Source organism: Polyodon spathula, chromosome 22 (assembly GCF_017654505.1).
Source record: "Polyodon spathula isolate WHYD16114869_AA chromosome 22, ASM1765450v1, whole genome shotgun sequence".
NCBI lineage: Eukaryota > Metazoa > Chordata > Actinopteri > Acipenseriformes > Polyodontidae > Polyodon > Polyodon spathula.
In genome coordinates this window covers 1,648,767-1,668,904 of record NC_054555.1, presented here as the reverse complement: position 1 = coordinate 1,668,904, position 20,138 = coordinate 1,648,767, and the positions used below count along the sequence as shown (strand labels likewise).

At 42.3% G+C, this 20,138-nt stretch overlaps 1 protein-coding gene across 1 annotated transcript; it reads right to left on the bottom strand.

Moving 5' to 3' along the window:
• Positions 1-581: 581 nt before the first annotated feature.
• On the bottom strand, positions 582-11,677 carry LOC121297486 (relaxin receptor 2-like). The gene is made up of 17 exons (XM_041223836.1): positions 11,617-11,677; positions 10,244-10,402; positions 9,522-9,596; positions 9,003-9,108; positions 7,959-8,030; positions 7,489-7,560; positions 7,058-7,129; positions 6,585-6,656; positions 6,201-6,275; positions 5,688-5,759; positions 5,007-5,078; positions 4,187-4,258; positions 3,721-3,792; positions 3,348-3,577; positions 2,595-3,005; positions 2,270-2,488; positions 582-1,836 (listed from the first exon to the last, which is right to left on the bottom strand). The coding sequence occupies exons 1-17, from the start codon at positions 11,675-11,677 to the stop codon at positions 1,631-1,633; spliced, it is 2,118 nt and encodes a 705-aa protein (XP_041079770.1). The 3' UTR covers positions 582-1,630.
• Positions 11,678-20,138: the final 8,461 nt, after the last annotated feature.

Here is a 20,138-nt window from a genome sequence, read left to right as displayed (position 1 = left end):
TAAGGGTTCCTGGTGATCCTTGGTGCTCCCGGGTCAGTGCATGGGCTTCTAATATTCACAGGTGAGCTCCTGGTCATGCCATGGCAGAGATTATAAAGAAACACAGCAACCCCTTCCTCCAAGATCCAATCACTCTTTATTTGAAATCTGGTAAAAATGTAATTTCCACTTTGTTAGAGTGCCAGTACATAGAAAATAACAATCACTGATGAAGTGAACATCTGTCTAGACCGTACATGGAAAATAACAATCACTGATGAAGTGAACATCTGTCTAGACCGTACATGGAAATGCCACATTTATTGCAAACTTGGTTATCTCACAAGTTGCTGTTTGTTATGTTTATTACATGTAGATTTTTTTATTTAATCTTTATTACATTTTTTTTTTTTTTTTTGCTTCATACAGTACATTTAATGAAAATGTTCACTACCTGCTCTTTTTAATACAATAATCTTTGGAGGTAACATATAATCTACTGTTAAAAATAACAAGACTGCAAAGGTCACAAGAGAGAGAATGGAGATATTTTAGTGCTATCTGATGCACAGCTTCACAGTATCAAGATAACATTGGCCTCATCACACAACCCTTACTAGATCTTATATACCACTTTAAAAGTTTACAGCAGTATACCATGATAAAAACACAGCAAGTGTAGGAAAGCAGAGTAAAAGCACAGTGAAATCAAGCACAGGTCCAGAAAGCAATGTAATCCACAGTTGTGCAGTGAAGCATGGGGAACACCTGGTGAAGCAAGATAAATACACGGCACCAGCATTGGAAAAAACACAGTCAACTGCAAAATGACCACGCAAGTTTACTGCTGCAAACTTTTATAAGGCTGAGTTCTGCTAACCTCTTGCCACCCATCTTTGTGCTAGTTTATGATGCACCACTATTATTCACGGATGACCAGCAGGAATTTGCTGGCATGCAGAGGCGTCTCTAAATCTTATATAAACTTTATCTCAGCATTGGGTCTGTTCTACATTAAACAGTCCACCAGCAGTTCTTACCCTTATACCAGATAGCTTTGATCTTTGTATATATATATACTGTTTGTCTGTATCTCTATATATAGACATACTGTAGTTCGGTTTAGCAACAAAACATTGTAACAGCCTGTAGCATTGCCCCTGGCACCTCTTGTGGGAAGATCACTGCCAGCCTGTGCAACCATTAGTAGATGTTTTGGCATTTGCCAGTGGTATGGTGGTCTTGCTCACTGCTGTGGTGTGTGTTCTGTATGACAATTTGCAGTGCTACTGTGCAACAAAACAAGTTTTCATGAGATTTTCAGCCACCATCTGCACAGCACGGCATGAAAAGACCCCACACCAGCTCTAGCTGTGGAGAAACAAGCATGTTGAAATAGCCCTTGTACAACTCTTCCGTCAATATAAAAATGTCTTCCAAGTGGAATTAATGAGAAAGTGATCCCGTGATGGCGAGCGCTGTCCACCGATGCTCCCCGCAGCTCATGTTATATTTTTGTGTTTCAGTCAGATCTCTTTGGGATTTGGACAAAGATCTTCACCATTCTTTGGATCACGCAATAATCAGATTTTTTTTTTTTTAATAAATGAATACTGTTCTATTTTTTTGTGCATGTCACTTCCAAGCCCCTTCAGATTTGTGCTCCTCCAATTCTCAGAAAGGTGAGCTTCATCCCCGAGGAGTTCTTGGACAAGCTTTCAGTGTTCCTCCTCTGCGCCCTAGAGAGAGACATCTTGACCTTCTCTCGGAAGAAGCTGGTGGTGAGGGTGTACAGGATGGGGTTCAAGGCACTGTTGATGGGCAGAATGAATATCGCCACCCACGAGGTCACTGTCCCTGGGGAAACACAAGTCAGGAAGCCATCAATACAATCAACATAATCAACTCCACCATCTTCTCGAGAAAGACAATTGTCTATGATAAAAGATGAAAAGAAATGGAAAATCGATAGATGAATGAGAAAGAAACAAGTGTCTTTTTGCTGATTTTTTGTTCTCCAGAGGTCGTAGCTCACTGATATCCGCTCTTGAGTTCCTGGGTGTAAAAGAGGAAACCGGCTTGGTCTTGGATTGGAGGATTTCCACTGAACCTGTGTGGGGAGGTGCTGCGGTGAGGGAACATAATTTGCATTCTCATGTATACTTAATAAAGGAGTTTGAACCGTAGAATTCAATATTGACAAAAAACAATTCCTGACTGAAAGGGTTCCAGGGTTTATTCTGAGGAGGGGATGGTTTTGAAGTGTGGCTGCCGGGTGTGTCGCAGTTACCTGGGATCTGGACCTGCAGCAGTGAGAGCACCTTGAGGATGATGATGGGTATCCAGCAGAGGGCGTCGGTAAACACGATGAAGAAGAAGTGGTGCGCCATGGCCACGTCATGCCTCAGCTGCCGTGTCTTGGCGCTTAGGTGCAGGCTGCTCTTGCGGATAGACAGGAACATGGTGACGTAGGACAGCAGGATCGCCAGGAACGCCAGCACGTTCAGCCCTGCCAGGGAGAGGGGAAGAGAGATCTTCATTCTCTGAACACTACAAAGCAAGAAAAATACCAGACAAGTGTATTGTACTCAGGCGGACAGGAAAAGCGGGTTTACCAAGAAAGATCCCGATGGAGTAGTATTTGGCTCCGGGTTTCTCAGTCTCGTCGGAGTAGAGAGGAAAGCAGACCCCGTTGCGGCCGTAGTAATTCCCGAAGTACTCCTGGTTGCGGAGCGGGATGAGCGCGATGACGAAGCCCAGGACCCAGATGGAGTGAAGGACGATGAGGGTCTGGCAGCGGCCCGGTCTCATGGTGCTGAAGGGGAAGGCGATGGCCAGACACTTCTCCAGGGACAGGTAGGCGAGCAGCATGACCGACACTTCGCTGGACAGCATGGCCAGGAAGCCCATCATCCCACATTGGGTACTCTCCATCCAGAGCTGGGCGTGCTGGTTATACTCCCCCCGGTACTTCACATCAAACACCCCCACGAAGAACAGGTACACCCCCATCAGGCAGTCCGCACCTGGGGAACGCAAACACTTCAGAGTGCTTCCTACCGCTGAGGAAACACGAAGCCACTAGTTCACGGAAACTGGGTGACCTAGATGACCTAGGAGACTGGGTGAAGTTTGAGGCAACTTTGCTGTATCTCCCCTGGTGTGTGTTCCAAAACACAAAGTGGCTTCGTGTTCCCTCAGCTTGAGAACTTAAACCAGTAGAGGTTTTTTAAAACAAAGCAGTGTTAGTATTGAATATGCATTTACAATACCTGCATTTGCAAGTCCCTTACACACCCAAGGTTTGGAGAAAGTTTGCCACCCTCTTACACCCGGTCTATAAAGGATAAGTCTCTGCTCGCACGTACAGCAGAGGCACTTGATTCCGAGCGCGTGCAGCTGGTTCTCGGCGCGGATGCAGCAGCGCATGCAGATGACGAAGAGGTTCCCAAAGCAGGTGAGGAAGCCGATGACCCAGACACAGACGCGCAGTACCAGGCTGGCAAGGAGGTCCTCGACCGTGGAGATCCCATCCGTGTTGGGCTTGCAGCTCCGCACATGGGGTGCCAGCCGGCAGTACTGGAATGTCTTGAAGTAGCTGACGGGCAGTTATTTGTGTTTTAATACAGCGCTTGAGAGCACCGTCTTAAAAAAAAAAAAAAACACTTTGCAGCAGTATCGGTTTAAATCAATCAAATTGACACTGTGCAGAAAATAAAGGTTGTTTAATCTGCAACTTACATGTGAGTCAGGTTCTTCATTGGAGCAAACATCCGCACGTGAATATTTGGGATCTCAATTCCGTCAAGGTCTCTGTTGAGGGGGATGAATGGGACAGAATGAATAATAGAGATTTGCAAGCCACTTGTGACAGCTTATTAGCTAAAGTTTAATATAATAATAATAATAATAATAATAATAATAAAATAATAATAATAATAATAATAATAATAATAATAATAATAATAATAATAAATGAATTATTAAACCATCATATTATACAAATGTTAATACTACAGGAGGGAATTCAAAGAGTTAATTCTATGTCTTTATTATTGCACTGACCACCTCAGGTCTCCATGGCAATGCCAAGATTCCAGAATGACCCCACTGCTGACAGAGCCCACAGGTGGCGATTCTGCTGAGAGTTTGTTCTGTACCCAGTAGAGCCCTTCTCAAAGGGGTCAGTAAGAGTTGAGATACTTACAGGGAGCGCACGCAGACCAGGCTATCAAACTGACTCAGGTGAATGTGACTCACATTGTTGCCAGAAAGATTTCTGAAAGACAAACAGTTGCAAGACTCAGGCTCCACTTTTCAAGTCAACTGATCTAAATGAAGGATCTAAATGCCACCATTGATTCAGTCACTAAAAAGAGAGGGGCTTTGGCAGAGTGTCTTCAGTATATTTAAAATGACAGAACGTTCATATAATGAAACGATAGAGTTGACAGTGTACAGCCTCAGGTGAGAGGACAATTAGCTGCCATACAGCTTTTAAAATCAGTGCGGAAGTTAATTGTCATTGATTGGTACTCAGTTATAAAGGTGAGGAATGGACAGCTTTTCTTGTTTTGAAATCAACACATTAATGAATGGATTTATTGAATTCTTCTGAAAAGCAGATAGAAGTACAGGTACGAGTATCAGCACACCCCTATAACAACAAAATAGCTCTTCAGGTTAAGGATCCATGTTTCCCATTTGATCAGATTTGACAGCAGGGTCTTGGCTCTGTCAGAGTCAGGTAGCTGTTGACGTGAAAGCTGTGTCCTCTAGCATTGTACCCAATACAGTGATACAGTACTGCTTTGCACTTGTTCTTGATCTCTCTGGTCTACATTGATGTTCCTCTCACACTAAGAGCTTTTTGACAGCAATTCAGATGTGAGCATATACATTATTCATTCTTTTGTTTGTGAATATCATTTTAACTGAGTTATGGATTGGATACACTTTACTAAAAAAAATGAAATACATCCAAATTACACAACAGTAAAAAAGGTCAAAGAGCTGAGATTACTTACAGAGTCTCGAGAGACCCCAGATCCTGGAAGATGTTAGCAGGCAGGTGGTGCAGCTTGTTTCCTGACAGATCCCTGTGAAGACAAGGTCACAGAGCATAGGGGACATTGTGAACAAATAACAGAAAAGACTACTTCAGGGTCTGGATCGAGGTTTAATTGGTTCAAAGAAACAGGTTTGAACAGGTTAGGAACAAAGACCAGGAGTGGAAGAGGTAACTTTGAACACCCCTGGTTTATTGCCATAGCCGTACTTACAGTTCAATCAGATTCCGAAGTGAACTAAATGTGTTTTCTGAGATCACGCTGATTTCATTCTGGCGGAGAAACCTGCAAAATAAACAGTGCAGTTACACAAAAGAATGCAATTATAATAATCTGCAAACCTGTCACTCACTTCTAGTAGGAAAGGGTCGCATTCAGCATCCCTATTGCAGTTGCAATGGTTTGACACTTTTTTTACTTGCATGGAGAGTGGGCTGGCCAATCCACAGCGGGGGCTAGTTTGCTTGAGCCATTTACTAAAATGGGTGGATCTATCTATGGTCTCTCAAAAGGTACCATGGCATCCTAGTCTTGTCTGATGTTCTAGCAAAGAATGCTGCCTAGACTTCAGGATCTTCCGCTGATGCAATCCGGGACATGGAAAGATTCCGCTGATGCAATCCGGGGCATGGTACTTACAGCACAGTGAGGAAACCACAGGAGGCAAATATTGAAGAGTTCAACTGCTTGATTAGGTTCCTGTCAAAGTCACTGTGAACCAACAGCAAAGAGATTTGTTCAGTTGCAAAATGATTTAAGAAGGACACTCGAAAATACTATTTAAGTTATCACATCTGGGTGCATCAGTTATTATTTGAAATAAAAAAATTTAAGTCATGTCAGCTGCAATTATACATTTTTAATCCAGTGTCTCTGGTAAACTTTTATAAGGGCTATAACAGCACAGGTGCAGAAAGACAGGCCAGTGTTATTCTTTGGAACACATGAACCACTCTCTTTCAGCCATTGCCCTAACCATAATTAAGAACAGATTTAAACTGTAAGCCCAGTAATGGAATTTTCTCAGCTGGCCCATCGATGAAAAGCCTTGCCTGTATTTCTGCCCCTGTGCTGCTAGGACAGTAAGAGACCCCCACACATGGCTGATTAACTGGCAGTGCACGCCCCTATCGGGGCAGGATGACGACTCACAGCCAGTTGAGAGCAGGAGTGTCAGAGCACAGTCCACTTCTCGGAAGCTGTTCCAGTGAGTTGTTGACCATGGACCTGTTTCAAATAAGAGCAATTACAAAAAGCGTGAATACCTTGTAGGTATGCAGTTTTTAAATCTATGATGCATAATTGTAAAATAAGAAATGAAGTGTCTCTTAAGGTGGAATCACACGAGACAACATAAGTGACTTAACGTAGCGTAGCAGCCCTTTAAGTCAGTTTAAACAGGTTTCAATGGTCAAGACATCAGGTTCATTTCACAAGGTCTCAAAATGCCTCTTATGTTTTGTCAATAAAAACCTCTTTAATGGTCTGTTAATGAAACATGTAAAATGCAATCTTCATTGTTCTCCAGGTACTTACATAAAGAACAAAGACTTCAGTCCAATGAACAGCTGGCTGGGGATGATTTTAATGGGGTTATCGTCCAGAATTCTAGAACACAAAGCACAACAAGATTTTGACGTCTCTGCCTATATCATAATCTCTCTGACAATGGAGTCTGACTATTGAAGATAATGAATCCACCTGGATCAGTGCAGAATGTTCTTTTTTAAATATGTCTCAATCATAACATTGTAGGTGATGCAATGGCAGATATTTATTGGTCCCCCTTTGGGCTTAACCCTACTGCTCTCAGGTCACTCAGAAACAGTGTGCGCACTGCACACGTTAAACTCTACATGCTAGCATTCAGTGGAGCAAAAAGCTCTGGTCACCTACTACAGAGGCCTGGGCCAGCTGTCTTTCACTGTAAACGTGCGCATTCGAACCTGGCTCCTTTTAAAAACTTCTTGACATTTGAAAATGAAGAGAAACGAGCCGGCACTACCTACAGCCACTGTAAGTTGTGGAGCTCTTTGAACGTGCCTGCTGTCAATACTTGGATGCAGTTCTGGCTGAGGTATCTGGTGCGATATATAAAACACAATGTATTTGGGTTAATGACATTTCTGCAAGATTACATGTCACTTAGTGACAATAGTTCTAGCTATTAGCCTTAAAAGATATATCTATATATATATATATATATAATTATATATATATATATATATATATATATATATATATATATATAAGCATTATATACAAATTAGCAAACATATAGCAAAGGCTTGAATAAAAAGGGTTTGACTAAAAATTGTTACACTGTATAATCAAATGAAGTATTCAAGGCTTGAATAAAAGGTTTTGTACATAAGGAACTGGGATGAAATGGTCTCAGAAAGCTCATCTAAGAGTCTCGTTTGCCCCCACACCCACTCACAGTTTCTGTAGCCTGTGCAGCCCCACAAACGCACTGCTGGAGACAGTCTCAATACAGTTACACTGCAAAAACCTGACCAGGGACAAAACGGGAGAAAAAAACTCAATGAATTCATCTTTAATTGTTCACACACAAACAATACAAGTTAGTAAATAAACTATCTGGCCTAATTACCTGCTTCTTAATGTCAAAAGGGGAATGCAGGACACATATACAACGATATTAAAAGAAAACCCATTATTGTTATCAGGTTAGATAGCTAGTCCCAATCTGTGTTGCAGTAATAGCAGAGTAAAAGCATGTGTTGCTGTTCTTGAACAAGTGGTCTGAGTCGCAATTATCCTACTATCTTTATACCCCTTATAGTAGCAGAGTGCAGCTGAAAAGCCCCAAACTTATCCAACCCAGCATGCCAGCAACACTAGGCTCATACCACATGAAAGATGCTGACAAAAGTAATGAGCACTCACAGTTTCTCTAACTCTGTGAACTGGACAAAAACCTCAGCAGGGAGGTTCTTAATGTGATTCTGTTTCAGTGATCTGAAGGGAATAGAAAGGAAAGTAATATTATTGAGTGAGGTATCTATCTATCTATCTATCAAGCTATCTGTCTGTCTACAGCCCTTTCTATTTCTAACTCTAACCTTAACTTCAACTCTAAAATTAACGCTAACCTTAAATCCAATCTTAACCTTAACCCTAACGTTAACTCTAACTCAACACTAGCCCTAACCCTAACTCTTACCCTAACCCCAATCCTAACCTTAACCCAACTTTGATTCTAACTCCAATAGTCACCCTAACCCTAACCATAATCCTAACTCCAATCCTAACCTTAAATTTAACCCTAAATCCAATCCTAACCTTAAACCTAACCCTAACCCCAACCCCAACCCTAACCCTAACCCTAACCCTAACCCTAACCCTAACCCTAACCCTAACCCTAACCCTAACCCTAACCCTAACCCTAACCCTAACCCTAACCCTAACCCTAACCCTAACCCTAACCCTAACCCTAACCCTAACCCTAACCCTAACCCTAACCCTAACCCTAACCCTAACCCTAACCCTAACCCTAACCCTAACCCTAACCCTAACCCTAACCCTAACCCTAACCCTAACCCTAACCCTAACCCTAACCCTAACCCTAACCCTAACCCTAACCCTAACCCTAACCCTAACCCTAACCCTAACCCTAACCCTAACCCTAACCCTAACCCTAACCCTAACCCTAACCCTAACCCTAACCCTAACCCTAACCCTAACCCTAACCCTAACCCTAACCCTAACCCTAACCCTAACCCTAACCCTAACCCTAACCCTAACCCTAACCCTAACCCTAACTCTAATCTTAACCTTACCATTTTTATATTTAATGATCACAGATGCCTGCAGCTTATGCACAACAGAGATGTTTGTAAAAACCAAAGGCCGATCAGGATCCTCAAGGTTTTACCAAGAAGATCTAAGTGGACTCTTTCCTACAACACTGAGAAGGAGACCAGGACTTACAGTAAGGTGACGTTAGGGGACACCCGAGGAACGGTGTACAGGTTGACGTCCACGCACTCCAGCTCTGTCTCCTGACAGTCACAGACCCTGGGGTATTCACTGAGGACTGGGGGAGCAGAGAGAGAGAGAAACAAATTTCAGCTGCCTCTGAACGAGTGAGGAGAGCAGCTCAATCGATGTATTAGCTGGGAGAGTGTGCTTCATATCATTACATTATGTAATTTCAGACCCCTGTGCAGAAACATCTGATAGCATTACAATTGAATGTGGATCACAGTAGTGTTCATCAGACTCGCTCTCATTTCTAGAATGGAATGCAGGTGTAACAGTGTCCAGCAGGGGCCTGGAGGGAGTTACTGATTGTCACTTATTGTAGCCTTTGTGTTAAATGAAATGGGAAGCCACAGCACTGGTGTATAGCACTAGAACCAGCCAGTGCATGTGTATTCCCAGTGCTCTCTTGCAGGCTCAGCTAATGCACTGTTTGTTATCATTGTCCCAGCAATCCCTTTTACTCACAGCACTCCTGTTGCCAGCCCTGAGGGTCAGCTATTCCTTGCACCCTGAACATGCCAGACCAGCCGCTGAGATCCTCTGCAGAGAGAAAGGGGAGCTGTGAGAAGCTGTGTCTGTAGTGAGCTCTGTGTTCTCTTCTGCTCTAGTCTCGATTAGACAGATGCATGTTCATTGCTCAGCTCCTAATCCCCACCCCAGGTTAGGTACTGCAGCTGCTTCATAGAGTCACTGTGCACGCTCCTGACTTGACACTCACACTGATCACTGCTGCTGTCACTGCATGCTGTAGCATTGCCAATTTCTTTTTTAAAAACAATTGCAGTGTTTTTATAAGACACTCAGCTGGGGGAATACAAGTGAAGGCATTCTTTGTACAGCGGTATCATCCAAATGACCAAGCGCTAATGATCCCTAAAAGATTCAGTATTAGAGCTGGTCCATAACTTTTGAGAGTGGTGTTAGAGATTAAATACCAGACCCACAAAGCATTTACCACCGTGCGAAGACAACACCTGATTTTGTCTTAAAAAGAAAAGAAAATGCTGACGTTAAAAACTGGGAATAAACAGCTCGGGTAGTTCATTTAGGAGTTCCAGCATTTCCCTTTGTTAATTCTTCCTGGTTTTGTAACATTTGCAGTTTGATAACTTAGCACAATGGTAGAGTAAGTGCTTTGTGCTCCTCTGTTTCTGTCACTGATCTGCACCTCCAGACGGCTCTCTCACCGCAGTTGAGCTCGTCGGCCCCGTTGCTGCAGTCCTGGACCCCATTGCAGTGCTGCAGCTGGGGCAGGCACATGGAGAGGTTCCCGCAGGGGAAATGTCCCACCGGACAGGCTGGGGACACAGTGCTCCTTTTCACCAGCAAGGACCCTGCTGCTGCTGCTGCAGGAGACACACAGACAACACCAGCACCGGGACACTTATTGTTCTGATGGATACAAAATATACTCCTCAGACTTTCTCAAACACTCTTACTGCTGGGCAAAGGCATGACTTGAAGATAAAGGTCCTGGCCCAGTGATATCATCCTATGATCACCAGCTTATATAGGAATACACATTCAGATCCTGAGACCCTGAGGAGCCACGCTTTCTGAAAAAAAAGAATTGTGTTCATGACGATCTGAACTAAACGGATCTGAGAAATGAGACCTTAATCTAAATCCAATTTCAGTTTCAATAAAAATGTTTGTGTTACAGAATCCTCAGATTACAACGAGATACGCATCCTTAAATCAACTTCTAATAATTTAGATAGCACTTTGATTTACTTACATATGTAATGTATTCTTTATCAAGGAAAGATCATTTTGAAACTCACATGGTAACAAGACAAATAAAGAGACCCATTTCCCATTACAAGACATGAAAGCATTCAGAGAAGACTAATGACGCAAACGTTACAAAAAGAAAGATCAAGAACCGCTGCTGCCAAGCGCAGCTAGATAACGCACCGGGGCTTGTGCCAGCATACTCCCTGCCTTTTCATCTGGAAAATGTAACATTTCACCTATATTTCCCTACCTCATCTACCCACGCTCATGCTGCAAATAAAACTGTTCCAACAACAGGGCATACCCTATATAAAGAGGAACTAAACAACAACTCAGGTGTTGAATGTGTTGGCTCTCAGATCCACAGCCCCTAGATTAATCATTCCACGCCAAGGACCTGGCAGACCCCTCTGAACTTAATGCACATTTCAGTCTATACTCATCACTCGCACAAACCACCATCTGCTGTACTGCAAGCGGCTCTGGGCTCTGACAGAGAAAAAAACACCATCCAGAGCTCATACAACTACAAAGACCAGGCAGTCTCTTCTGATTGTTCTGCTGAGTTACATCAAGGTCTTAGCAGCTTAGCAATGCAGATCAAATAGAAGAAATGGAACACATATCAGAACAAAACTATAGCTATTGGAATCCCACCATACCATATTAATACCTAAGAAGAACAGCAGATATTCCAAAGAGCCATTCTAAATATGTATCTATCATCTGTAGTACAAATAACAGAAGTTAACAAGACGTTTCCCCTCCGAAATGGCAAACAATACTTTGTCTGACTTTAAAGAGCATGAGGTGAGAAGCTTACCTTGAACTGTCATGACTGCTGAAAGAACCTGCAGGTAGACCAGCCTTGTAGCTCCTGTCATTGCTGGTGGTCAGGACAGAGCCAGTGTCTTTAATCCTTCTTTAAGTGACTGAGTGAGTATCAGGGAGTCAGCACAGTGTTTCTTGTCAGACCCAGAGCATCTTTTCAGATTCTCTCTCTCTCTCTCTATATCTCTCTCTCGCTCGCTCTTTCACTCACTCTCTCTCTCTCTTTCTCGCTCACGCTAAACCTCCAAACTCACAGGGAGCATTTGTGTTTCTAAAGCCTTGTCTGCCTATAGTATCAGCCAGCGTTATAACCACTGAGCTGGTCAAACCCATTGCCTTCCACACTGCAGCCCAGCAGTCTCACCACTGAGCTACTCAAACCCACAGCAAAATGTGCATGAAGTATAATGTAGTATCAGCACTGCAGTACTTTCTCTAGTAAAGGCATGCAACTATGATACTGCCTTAAGCAAAACATTTGCTCTGTGACATGAATTATGAAATTCATTTTGGTCTAAATGGTGCTTACAATTTGAAATCAGAAGCGCTCCTCTACACTAGAAAACGTGAGCTCCCCTCCACCCACCTCCCCCAGATAAACCAGTGACTCAATGTAAATCATAGACTTGTATATATTGACTTAGATAAAGTATTCTGGATATCTTATGGTGCAGATGTTAAGAAAGCGTACAGTGGCTCCAGAACATTGCCACAGCTGTTATCCCTACTATGGCTTTTAACAGGTCTTGTTCTGCATTCGGTCAGTATTGTGCCAGTGGAGGAAACTGATCTATAAAACCCTCTGTTGTCCTACCTGCAGATAATAGAATAAAAGCAGAGCTGTTCATACAGAGCCATCTCAGAACAAAAGCCAGCAAGTCCTGCTGCAACCTAAACAATCTTTTCATTGTGTGCTGTTGTATTAGTGAGCTGGGTAAGGGCTCATCTCTAAGGCTGCTGTATTAGTGAGCTGGGTAAGGGCTCATCTCTAAGTCTGTTGTATTAATGAGCTGGGTAAGGGCTCATCTCTAAGGCTGCTGTATTAGTGAGCTGGGTAAGGGCTCATCTCTAAGGCTGTTGTATTAGTGAGCTGGGTAAGGGCTCATCTCTAAGTCTGTTGTATTAATGAGCTGGGTAAGGGCTCATCTCTAAGGCTGTTGTATTAGTGAGCTGGGTAAGGGCTCATCTCTAAGGCTGTTGTATTAGTGAGCTGGGTAAGGGCTCATCTCTAAGGCTGTTGTATTAGTGAGCTGGGTAAGGGCTCATCTCTAAGGCTGTTGTATTAGTGAGCTGGGTAAGGGCTCATCTCTAAGGCTGCTGTATTAGTGAGCTGGGTAAGGGCTCATCTCTAAGTCTGTTGTATTAATGAGCTGGGTAAGGGCTCATCTCTAAGGCTGTTGTATTAGTGAGCTGGGTAAGGGCTCATCTCTAAGGCTGTTGTATTAGTGAGCTGGGTAAGGGCTCATCTCTAAGGCTGTTGTATTAGTGAGCTGGGTAAGGGCTCATCTCTAAGGCTGCTGTATTAATGAGCTGGGTAAGGGCTCATCTCTAAGGCTGTTGTATTAGTGAGCTGGGTAAGGGCTCATCTCTAAGGCTGTTGTATTAGTGAGCTGGGTAAGGGCTCATCTCTAAGGCTGCTGTATTAATGAGCTGGGTAAGGGCTCATCTCTAAGGCTGTTGTATTAATGAGCTGGGTAAGGGCTCATCTCTAAGGCTGTTGTATTAGTGAGCTGGGTAAGGGCTCATCTCTAAGGCTGCTGTATTAGTGAGCTGAGTAAGGGCTCATCTCTAAGGCTGTGGAAGTTGCATTTCTGACAGCTCTATGGAAACTCGGGTGCACTTGTATATTTGTCAGACATGCTGTATTTATTATTCAGGCTGTAGAGAACATACTGTTCTCTCTTCAGCAAAGTATGATTTGTTTATTGTTTGTTTTTGTGTTTCTTTAGCAGCTATTTATTTGTTAACATTAAACTCTGTTTTATACAAGAAAACCAAGCAAGGACAAAGATTCTCAGGAATTCAAGAGCCATCCCGCTGATGGTATCTTTGTCATCCCGTGAAGCGTCCTGCTCTCAGACTGAGCATCTCTAAAAATAATCTTTATCTTTTATTACATGTAATTACAGTGTAATAACACAGCTATTACTCAGGAGATTGATAATCGGGGTGTAAACCAATCAAGAACGTATTTCAATCATATGCAATAAAAAAATGCCACAATATCTTGCAGTAGGGTTGCTTGCTATTCTAACTTTCTTTTCCTGGCATTATCCATTTCTCACTTGTCCATTTGTCATGCAATGAAAATGTCCAAGATGGTATTTACAGTACAATGAAAGAGAGTTACTACACAGAACTCGCTTTCTTTCAGCATTCTGCTTGTGTGGAGGTGTGTTTTTATGTCCTACCAGTAAATAATTCACATTGCAGTATCCATAAACCATGTTTGGCATGTTTCTTACAGCTGCTTAACACAGATATCAGTCCTCTTTTTTATATCACGCTCATATTAATGAGTCATTGAGCAGACTCAATGGTGTTGGGCTCAACAATGTCCCACAGTGTAGCTGGGGGCCCAGTGACTCACTGTCTGCTACACTGTGTTTCAGAGAAGGGGAGTGCTCCTCTCTGGCTTTCTACAGAGGTAAATCAGGCGACTGATCGCTCAAATGCAGGAGCAAGAAGCACTTCATATTCTGACTGTTTCAGATTGTTAATGATGTTCATGTGATTTTTTAAAAAGATTATGCAAAGATTAGAAAGACTCTGTCTTTATGGTGCACTAGGATGCACAGCGATGTAGTAAGCTGAAAAATGATCAGGCATTGCTTGAGGCTGGCTCTTGTGTCTCATGTATGATAATGCATCCACCTAGGAAAGATGATCCTAGGTTCAGATTCAGTTTAGCACCACACATAATAAAGAACTCACCTGCCAAATGAATTTAAGAAAAAAACATATCAGCAATCATCAATCCACTCTCTCTTTGACACGTTCATGACTATAGCTGAAGATTTAACAGCTGTTCAAAATGAGCAAGCTGCAGATCGAGTTTAAAATTCATGAGCCACGTTACAGAATATTTGAACTGAAAACAAATTATATAAAACTTTAAAACATTCACACTGGTGTTAGGACTAGTCCCTGATTTCTCTCTGGCTATTTATTGGTGTTACAATGTGTTGGTCTGGCTGTACGCTAGAGAGGGCATTGTCCCTATTGCCCTAACTGCCAATATCTGTGATGAGAGACGTGGTGTCCTTTGAAGTCATAGCCTGCTAATGGTACTACAAAAAGAAGTTCAGAATAAGTTTCCAAAATCCCCAGAGAAGATATCAGAGGGATATCAGAGGGAGATTAATTTAAAAGCAGCATACTGGGATCCTGGTATATACCATTGCTGAGCTGGAATACATATTAATAATAAACCCTTCTACACCTGCCATGTTACCTATTTCAGTCCACTACCCCACCATCTGCTTGTCCATACATCCCTGCCTGTCTGCTACAGTATACTTCTCCTTTAAAAGGGTGATCAACCCAAAGCCATCAGATCAATTCCATAACATGCTGTTGCTACGACATGAGTGGCACTTATTATTGTGTGATGTCATGTGATTACATAATGCCTGTGATTCCTGCAAACAGGCTCAATAACATTCCAGTGACCAACGATCAGGAGACCAGCATAGCTAGCTGCATTATTAGCTCTGTGAAATCCCAGTTTAAAACCAATTTAATACATATTTATCGGCTATGATCTGCTGACAGGGTTTCATTAGTACCAGGGCCTCCTTCTGATTACAAGTGTTCTGTTGAATACAAATTCATCTGCAGTGCTTGATAAGTGCTAAATGTGTCTCTAAGCCCCTTTCACACTGGCACTCCTACTCAGCTCCAGACCAGCGACCCACCTCAGGATGTGGGTTGACACACTTTGACCTGGGTTGCGAGAAAATGCTTGATGGCCATTCGTGAGGCAATAACAAACAGCCACGCCTGCGTGGAGGTTTCACTTCCCAAGGAACATTTCTGTTTGTCCTGTTTTGCCATATTTTTGTTGATTGAGACACAGCATGAGTCAGATTGCAGCAGGGATGTAGAAACATTTGATCTAATCAACATTTGGGCCGACAGGTCAATCCAGAGAAGCTGAGATGGAAGTGTCCGTAACAAGCTGCTTCCAGGGCATCGATATGACGCGTTGTGGACTTGCGTCTGTCACCAAGGTCAACCCTGCTTTATCAAAAGCAGTGTGAAATCACATAGCCGACCTGCATGAAGGCTCTGACCAGTGCCAGTGTGAAAGGGGCTCTAGTTTAAAGCACGGCATATTGTTGACCAGTGCATGGGGTCAAAAGACCAAAGGTGCCTCCTGTTAATGAAGGTGGAAATGTTTTCCTTCGTACATTAAGTGCTTCTAATTAACATTTAAAAGCAGTAGGTTAAACTCATTTATATTACGTTCAAAGAGCCTCTGCAGTTTGTTTGTTAGATTTGCATTTGAATGAGCTTTAGCTGGTTAATTAAAACGTAATAATAAGAAAAATCAAATGGCAGCCCACGTTAAGATTACAGTACACACTTATGGAAGCGTAGGCGAGGGAGATCGACACCAGCGCTAACAGAACAATAGCACGTGTTCTGAATGACGTTTGGACCCATTTTTTAAACTAAAGGAGATTATGGTCAACATGCTTCTGCAGTTGGACTGTATCTATTGCAGTTGTCTGTAAAGTGTTAATGTATTACAGTCCTGCAGCTACAGCTTGTTCAGAGATTGCCCAAGGCACATGTTCTTTTCCTTTCTTCTGTAATCTCAAGGTTTTAGCAAAGTTAACATACTGACATTTAGCAGCTTAAATATATCGTGTGAAATATATCACGTGAAATGTGACTTCATCTGAATTTAAATCATTTTAATTAGCTGCATGTCGCAGCTGTTAAATTAAAATTCTTGCTGCTAGTTTTATAACAATGAAAATATAGGGGCATGTTTTGGCTATATACAGTAGTAGTAGTAGTAGCAGGATTTCTTCATGGTATGGAGAGCGTTACAATATGTTGCTCTTTTTCAAAGCCGTGAGGAGGATAGCAATCCCACAGTTCAATAGTAGCACTAGTGCTCAGTATAGAGGTAGGCTTGTTGTTGCAGCTTGGGGGGCAGTGTGACCTCATGGTGAACGATGAGCAGCAGTGACACATACTCAAGAGCTAAGACCTTTGTGCAAAGAGGAATGTCAAGCCAAATGATCATTTACACATATCTCAAATTGCATTTTAAGATCTCTTCAAATATTAGGGATATCTGGAAATGATTTAGAGATATCTGGAAATTAATCTGAGTTATCTGGAAATTAATTTGAGATATCTGGAAATGAATTTGAGAATCTGGAAATGACCCTTTGAATTGCCAGAAAGGGTAGGAGACAGATTTATAAACACTTAGTAATTTATAAATGTCATTTTTCACAAAGGAATCTAAATGTATCTGGCAATGAGTTTGTACAGGGAATGGCTTTTGCCTGATCAAAGAAACAGCACACAACTGTACAAAAAGGTATGTTTATTACACCGCCCAGAAATGATGTAGCGAAGCTTGTCTTTGAAGGAACACCATGATGTCTTCCTCTGTTTCAAATTCATAACTCTCTGAAGCGGTTTTGGAAAATGACATCTCGGGTCATTGCAACTGCTTTGAAAGTGGAGAAGCCCATCGGTTTCTGGGAAGCTATTTCATCTTTCCTGGGTGACACTGTTACCATGGATACGAGGAGAAAGAGTGGGGGAGCATGCTGGGGTAGCTGCTCAATGGAGAGGAGCCCACCCCCTCACTTTCACTCTGGATAGTGTGGGGCACAGCTTGCTTTTTTGTATATCTGTTTTCTAAGTGGTGTAAATTGGATTTCTCTCCCTTCAGAATACGGCTTCATCTCTCAATTGATTTCCATTCCCTCAGGTGTAATGAAGAAGGCCGCTTCGGGGACCCCTATTGTGCTCCCCGACAATGTCTTCAGACAAAGCGCCAGCCATATAAAAACCATCCATTCCCTCCCTTCCTCATTCCCTTCCTTCCTCCCTCCCTCACTCCCTTCCTCACACCCTCCCTTCCTCATTCCCTCCCTTCCTCACTCCCTTCCTCACTTCTTCCCTCCCTCACACCCTCATTTCTTCCCTCCCTCACTCCCTTCCTCACTCCCTCCCTCCCTTCCTCCATCCCTCATTCCCTCCCTTCCTCTCTCCCTCCTTTCCTCACTCACAGAGAGGCATGGTAAAGCATAGTTAATCACTGTAAAGCACAGAGAAGCATGGTAAAGCATATTACTATACATGGCAAACCAGGGTAATGTAAACTAAATGCACAGTATAACCAGGGGAAAAGTGCAACAATACTGTGCAAAACGACAGTGGTACACTTGTGTAAGGGACGTACCATTGAATTACACGTGGTTTAACAAAATAAGGAAAATGAGGAAGTTTTGTAAAAGTAGAGTTCCTTAGTGTGAATTATACAGTAAGAATTGAAATAATGCAAACAACCAAAAGCAAAAGAGCTATAAAAAATGAAAAAAGAATACATATATATTCTTTTTTTTTTTTTTTTTTTTTTTTTTTTTTTAGCATTTTGTTTGTTTTTAATTAGCCTGTGTGAGTTTTTCCATACTTCTCTCTGTATGACCAATTTTTGCTGCGCTTTCTCCCCAGGAACCAATTAGTACCAATTTTAGTATATGTGCTGCCAAAGTGAGCACATTGTCCAATAAGTACCTTCTTACAGCACTTGACATGACACAGAGGACTATTCCTGTACCTGAGGTCCTGTCACTAGAATAAGAACACTACAAGAACAAAAAGCACAGCCTGCTTCTTACCATGCATAAACCATCTGATAAATGTGTAACTCTGTGTGTGTGTGTGTGTGTGTGTGTGTGTGTGTGTGTGTGTGTGTCTGTGTGTGTGTGTGTGTGTGTGTGTCTGTGTGTCTGTGTTTGGAGATTATTTAAGGGACTGTGGTCCAACACTTACACTTTACAATTACAATAAAATTACATTGAAATGCATTTCCAACATAATGATCTTGCCTTCTCTATTTCATATCTGATGCTGTGCAGCATCCCTTAGTAAAGTTTGCCACAGTAATTTAGCAGTTTTCCCATGCATTTCTCATATGAATAGAATACAGTCTGAGTCACAAAACTGTGCAATGCTGTTAGAGAAACTAAGAATATTCTCAAACAGTTTTCATTGATATCAAACCGCAATTCTACTCTTAAAAACACTGTTCCCAGATTAGCGGTTGGGCGCTTTCCTCAAGATTAGCTGGTTGCTCACATGAGCATCTCCAGGTTAAATTTGACCCAGCCTTGTTATTTTACAGCAATTACAAGTTCAGAAAAACCGAAACAATTTTGCACAGGCGTGACGAGCAACAAAGGGAGAGACAGGAAGAAATAACCATGTATCAGTATCTCTAATGGCCCCACGTTAGGGCTCATACATCTTTCAAATGTTCATAGGCGAGTCTCATCTCTGCGCTTTTCTTTGTGAATTTCCAGACTCCATGGCAACATGTCCTTTGTAAAGAACAGGCGCATTATAGTGTATTGAATTTGGAGACACGAGCACATTCAGTGAGGGATGTTCAAAGAGACAGTTGAGAGATGGTGACATTTCAGGGTGCAATTAGATTCAGAGATATTTTGCACTGTAAGTACTAAATGGCAGAGCAGTAAGAGAAAAAAAAAAGAAAAAACGATTACGGTTTACGAATATGTGTGAATTATAGATACTAAGAACCTCACCCGGTGCTTTCAAATCATAAGACAGCAGCTCGTTAAATCAGTCGCTTTTCTCTTTTCAAGGTGTAGGTCTTTCGAATGAGAAAGAACACTGTGAAGAGCTGCCGTCTGGTCCTGTCACCCGAAGTATGGACGCATCACAATTTCTCATCCAAACTCTCAGTTTGAGCTGTTCCGTGCACAGGGCCTTTTGCCTCTCACGAATGAGATCTGTGCACGCTGCTCTCTGGATCTTTCCAAGCCCGCCCCTGTTTTAAGTGCTGCCTCATTATAAAATGACTGCTCTCACCTCGCAGTTGTAAAGGTAAAGTGAAGGAGGCAAGACGTCCTTCAGACCACGCTGTACCTTCCATACAGGCAGGCACATGTCTCAATTGGGTCGCTGACAAAGGCTGCTTTCAACGTGTGAGAAACTCGCTGTTCTGGGGTGGAAATAACAAAGCAGCAGAATTCGACACGTCTCAGCATAGGATTAAGTAAGACCTTGAAAGTGTGTGTAGCTATCAGATACCAGCTGCCTCTATTAAAAAAAAATAAAAAAATAAAGTGTCACATTTTTCAATTTTTGTTTGTTTTTAGTTAAGATATGGAAAACTATAAATCGGTATGTAATTAACAACATTTTTAAGCAGGTTTAATCCGACTTCATGAAGCACAATGAGTTAATTCTATAGGGTGATGCTAAACCTTTCGCTAAAGCTGTGTCTCCTCG